We start from the raw sequence: 6,028 nt of genomic DNA on the forward strand, positions 1-6,028 counted from the left end.
GCTAGTTCGCTCAACACTATATGCAAGTTCTATCTTCTGAAAGAATGTGCTGAGTTGTTTGTCCTCCTATTTTTAAGTTGATGGGAACAATAAAATTGATTTGCCCAACTTTTTGAGTACACTATCTTTGTTTTTTTTGTTTTTTTTAATAGCGTACATAATTTAAAACTAAACTAAAGATGTTATTATAATCATCCCGAAACACAACTCTTGCTATAAATCACATTAGATTACATAGATTAGAATATACATTATGTGTGTGACACCCTTGTTTTGTCAATGAATTCATATAAGAGCAGGTAAAAAAATGTTTGTTTATTTTTTTTCCTAAGGGGGCAGCCATTGTCAGGTCCGAAAGCGGTGGAGAGTGGACCCTTAAGCGCAGACTCAGGAGGTAGGATTGACAGGGTGTTTATTGGAGGCCGTCAAGCAATACACAATAATCACTATAGTGTCGATATCTATGAATTTGTTAACCGCAAGGGTTCTATGATTACAACCGCCGGGAGGGCGAAACGAAAAACGCTGGGAGACCGAGTCACTCCAGGAAACAAATAACGAGTTAACCAAAAACGCTTGCAACGCAAGGTACCGAAAAACAATGCTTACCACGAAAGGGTGAAGACAAAATCCAATTGAAACGGGAAACTTAAAGCGAGCCGTAAATAGCTGAGAGAAAACAAGAACACAAACACGCCAACAACAGAACGAGATCCAATCACGAGACAAACAATCTATGAACAAGAACATGAGCAAGAGCATGAGCAACGCAGGATAATAATCCGACGCGGGTATGTCCGCGTCGGCTGCTTAAATAGTTCAGTCATTAGCGTCTTAATGACGCGCAGCTGTGGTGATCGGAAGCGCGCCCCGCTCGTGGCCGCTTCCCGGAGCGGAGCCGCCGGACCACGCCCACTCGCTGGGGACGCAACAGACGGATCGTGACAGCCATTTTGCCGTTTGCAGTCTGAGGAAAATGACATCATAGTGCCTGTAGGGATCAGGTGATGACAGTCACAGCTCACCGGTATTCTAGGTTTGGTCATGTGATTTTGGCTAGCCATGAGCAACTGTGATGTCATTTTCAGTCACCAGCTAATGGCAAAATGGCTGCGCGCCTGAGATGCATGAAAACAGGTGTATTTTGCTGTTTAATTCATATTTCACCCATGTAATATGAATCAGAACACTGTGTTTAGACTTGTGGGGGCATATTTAACATATTATTGTAAAGACAACTTTTGACTTGACTTCACCTTTAAGATAATGATATAAGATCCCATGCCTGACCTCGGGTTTGAATCTCATCTCACCCATATTAGATCATTTGAATACTCTAAAATTGTCCATATGTGTGAGTAAGTTGAAACTGAGCAACAAATATGATCCTCTGATTTATGACCGTGTACGTGCGCGTGTGTGCGTCTAATTGTTAAAGTCGCTGTCCATTGTGCTGAAACAATCACCCGGCCAAGCAGGTTGGATGACAAATCTGCCATATTGGAAGGAGAGTCTCTTTTTCATGCTCTTGGTTGTGTTTTGGGGCATTTGTGGAAAGTTAGTAATGACATAATGTATGAATTGTGATCCAAATCTCATTTTATGAATAATATTACTTTATTGGCGCAAATCCGTCTACTCATTTAATGCATCACTTAACACGATAAAGCCAAATCTTGTTCTCAGCACTTCTGGGGGTAATATTTTGGAGTGATTTCCTTGCTGGCTGCTGCTTCTTCTTTAAGAGTCCCCTCCCCGCCCCCTCTCTGTATTTTTAGCTGAGCCAGCCACTTCATTTGCTGGATAGGACAGCGTGCCGTGTGATCTCTCCTCGTCGTTTGATAAATGACATCCAGTGTAGTGCACGCGGACTGGCCAAGGGCCTACACAGCCAGCACCTCCGTGGACATGTCGTGGGCAGGTTAGGACCTTCATCGGATGCCGCGTCCCAGCCTGTGGATGCTCGCTGGTCCGTGATGAGACGCAATGCCGCATGCACTGGACGCACATCATTTTGACACCAAGTAAATTCCTCGTTTAGTTTTTTCAAGAGCCCGCACCGCTGCCTTCCCGTCTTCTCTTGGGTTGTGGATCAGAAGAAGGCTTCAAGACGGAGGGGGTGGTGGAGCATCGAGGAAAAAACAGGGGCAACATGAGAGAGCGGGACTTCATGCCCAATATGGAGAGGGGCAAACCTGCTACTTATACAGGGGACAAAAAGGCTAAGATGGCTGCTAAGACCAACAAGAAGTGGGTGAGACTAGCCACGGTCTTTGCTTATGTATTGTCCGTGTCTTTAGCGGCCATCATCCTGGCAATTTACTACAGCCTCATCTGGAAGCCCACCAGCGCATCCTCAACCGCATCCGCTTCAAAGCCGGGGGTCACGCCTCCCCCCGCGAACATCACCGCGAACGTGTCCGAGTGGAATTCCACGCAGTTGTCAGTCAACCACACCGCCCGGCACGGCTCGACTCCGCACGCCCGAGGTTTTCAGTGGGATCACACCGAGGAGAGCAACGACGATATGGCGGATGGACTTTACGCATCGCCCCGCGGAGCCGCGCAGAGATCTGAAAGTGTGGACTTGGAAACGCAAGTGGAGGAGGAGGAGGCGCCGCTAAGGCAAGGAGATAGAGCGGAACGTGATCCGGATCAGGTAGCCTCTGATGCGCCCACCGTGCCACCGAGCTCGGAAACGAGATCTGAGTGACCGGGCCCCATCAAACCATCCCTCCCACAAAAAGTGATCCCACATGAAGGCCTTGTGTTTACAGACAGCCGCTGGTCGGACAGAAACACACGTCACTCATTTACAAATCCACTTATGGATTCTGAGCTTCACTTGACCCGATACTTTGCTGTGACCTATGACTGATATATGAGGGGACCCTACACTATCAAAGAACCGGCATCTATGCTATTTTCCCCCCTTCTTTAGTTAGTTTGTCTGTTTCGGCCATCTGTATGCCTTAAACCCATGTTGGACCATTTTAAGGGGCTGTCTGCATATGGATGGACAACCCCGGTAAAGTTATTTTGCCTAAATAATCGGATAGGACTCGCTCCATCACTTCCATTCATGAACACTGACTTGTTGCATTTTGACATGTAGGCTGTATTTACTTTCATGGATCACGCCTGGATTTCAAGTAGAAGAACTTGCATTATTGATTTATGCTCAGGTATGTGCAAATAACTTTGTAAATGTATTGTGCTATTGGTTATGTACATAATATAGAAGCGGGCATACATCTTTTTGGGCTTTGATAAACCTAGTGTAATTAGATGATTTTTATTAAATGTACCTTATGTACAATAGGTATAACTATATCCCAAATATACTAATAAAAAACCTAAAAAATATATTCAGTTCTATGGCTCGATGATATTCATTCAGGTTCTTGCTTTCACACGTTAACACAGAAGACAAGATTAAAAGAATGAATGAGGACAGTCACACTTGAGGCAATGTATGAAAAGCACACAATGTGGCACATTTGTAGGTCACTACGGGTATTGTTGTCAAGATGACATTTTCCTCAGCAGCCATGGTGATATTTTAAATGTTACATAATATAATCAAGGTACAACAATTGATCGAGACTTAATCAATTATTGAATTAATCGATAATTCTTTTTTAATAACCGATTAACCGTTGAGAGACCTTGTTGAATTTAAAATTGCACAAATCCCCAGAATTTCAGATTCTTGAGACTAAATATTCCCTGTATTCTGTAGTGCTCCATAAAAGCTGATTATGTTTGTGTCAAATCAATCAGCTGCAAACATCTGCTCTTACTTTGGAAAACAAGCAACATTTTTTGACAATTTTCTAACATGTTACAGACCAAACATGTAACACTATTTAAAATAATGTCATTTTTGTTTATTTTGGGGTGGTATTTGAAACTTACAAACAAAAATAAATCATTGATTAATCGACAAACTACTGACAGACTATACTAGTGAGTTAAACGCGTGTAATATAATATGAGGACTATACAGCTGAAATACACAAAAAGTGAGATTTCCACAAATGTTTTAGAAGGGCGGACAAAAAAGTAAAAAGGAAGATCCGTACGTTATATCTCATTTCGCTTCTTTCCTCTCAACCTGACAGCATGTGCAATACATTTTATTAAATCATTAAGTGCATTTTTTTCCACTTTATTTAAGCGCTGTGTACATTTTTAAACATTGCCTTCTGTAACAGTGGCTTATAATAATATTAGATTTAATATTTAGGAATAATATAGTAACTTTTGTTATTGTATTTTCTAGACTTGGACCGACATTACAGTATTGATAAACTATCAATCCTTTTTTGGTGCTTGGAGAATAAAGTAATTTCTTATCTGGTAAACATTGGAATACTACAGGAATAGTCAATGGAATTTTGCCTGGTTCTGAGTACACATACTCCATTTAGTCATGTGAACATCTCTAAAACAACAAAAGTAAGAATGACGCAATGTTTGCACGGTATTATTACATAAGATAGAGAGGGCTTCAGATCCAATAATTTTTAAGGGGCGTCGCCTGCGAATGAACTGTCAAAGGTCTTCCCGTCTTTCGCAGATGTGTTGCAGCAGCTCTCACTGGAACCACTTCACGCAGTCACAGGTGTCCAACTATAAAGTGGAAAAAAAGAGCAACCACGCCGCGCTATTTGTCAGAAGCATATGAGGGAGGTGGATCGATCTCAACGTTCGCTGTGTAAAGCAGAGAGGAACACATTACACAATGCTGCCTGGTGCTATTTTTGATCCATCTCTCTGAAAAGAACCATTAAGAAGAGACGTTTGCTTCCTATGCTGGTGCTGACAAGCCGGCTTGCCTTAAAGGGGAAGAAAAGCGGCGACAAAGAGCCATGACTGACAAGGGCCCTGAAATAATATTTTCACTTTGCATTGGGGCTCAAAGGTTATTTTCTGGCTGATGTGCATCATAAGAAAGCAGCAGACGAGCGTATGTATGCTTGCTTGCCAAACAGGAAGTCCAGTCCAGGGAGGAACCGCAACATAACATTCCTCTTAAATTATTTGTACTGAAATTAGAAAAAAAAAAATGCACCTGCCACAATGACAGCCCGGTCAATACGGCGGCTTCTTTATTAACATGCCAACCTTGACAGATGTGTTTCCGGTGCCACTCACAGCTCCCTGCGATTTATGAAAGGAGCAATGACTAACTTATTGATTGAAAGTAGTTCATCTGTGCTGACATTTATTACTGAAAGCTACGACTTGGAGGAGGCGTGTGACTTCTGACACCTATCGCCCCTGAGGAGGACGAGCTTTTCTGAGATGAAATAAACTCATGGGTTATATTTGGGTGAGAGATATGTCAAATAAGCAAAAGATACCCAAAGTGATTCTGTTGGCAGTTGTGCGCTGTGTTTATACTTTGAAGCACACTTCAGCTCGTCACACGGCAGTCTGCAATACAAATCCTGATTTGGCTTGCGTGCATAGCGATGGCAAAAAAAGTGTGTGTGTGTGTGTGTGGGCGTGCATGTGCGTGTGTATTTGGGTGTATAAAGCTACGCCCCTCGGTCCAAAATTCTGGTCAACACCCCAGTAAAATTGGTTTAAAACTGGTTGGGCATCTGAAACTCTCATTTTCTCAATCGCTGTTATACAATTTAGAAGGTATGAATAAATACATATTGCATAATACATTTAAAAGTGGTACAATGCAGATCAACTATTTTGTTGCCACTGCAAAAAAACAAAAAAAAACAAAAAAAAACGATAAATGAGTTGTTTGCTAGCAACTGGGCTTCTATGGCCTTTATAAAAAATTAAAAAAAAAAAAGCATAAAATCTTAATGGCACCTGAAGGTTTTAATGCAAATGTAATACCTGAAATATGTAACAGGGATTCAGAGATGAATAACAAAGTTCTGCAAAAGGAATTTTCAGGAGGAACAAAACTGTCGTTTAAAAGGCACAAAAATAGTTACATAATATAAAGCTGAATCACATCCAAAAAAGCGGACGAAGCTGAAATGCTGCAACAAAA

The 6,028-nt window shown here is 41.9% G+C and overlaps 1 protein-coding gene across 1 annotated transcript; it reads left to right on the top strand.

Moving 5' to 3' along the window:
- Nucleotides 1–1,796: 1,796 nt before the first annotated feature.
- On the top strand, nucleotides 1,797–3,366 carry LOC148343316 (uncharacterized). Its single transcript, XM_088305615.1, has 2 exons — nucleotides 1,797–1,921; nucleotides 2,052–3,366. Exons 1-2 carry the CDS (start codon nucleotides 1,846–1,848, stop codon nucleotides 2,711–2,713), a joined length of 738 nt encoding a protein of 245 aa, XP_088161741.1. The 5' UTR covers nucleotides 1,797–1,845; the 3' UTR covers nucleotides 2,714–3,366.
- Nucleotides 3,367–6,028: the final 2,662 nt, after the last annotated feature.

Source organism: Idiotropiscis lumnitzeri, chromosome 1, assembly GCF_059441095.1.
Source record: "Idiotropiscis lumnitzeri isolate Australia: NSW breed Sydney's pygmy pipehorse chromosome 1, RoL_Ilum_1.0, whole genome shotgun sequence".
In the NCBI taxonomy this organism is placed as follows: domain Eukaryota; kingdom Metazoa; phylum Chordata; class Actinopteri; order Syngnathiformes; family Syngnathidae; genus Idiotropiscis; species Idiotropiscis lumnitzeri.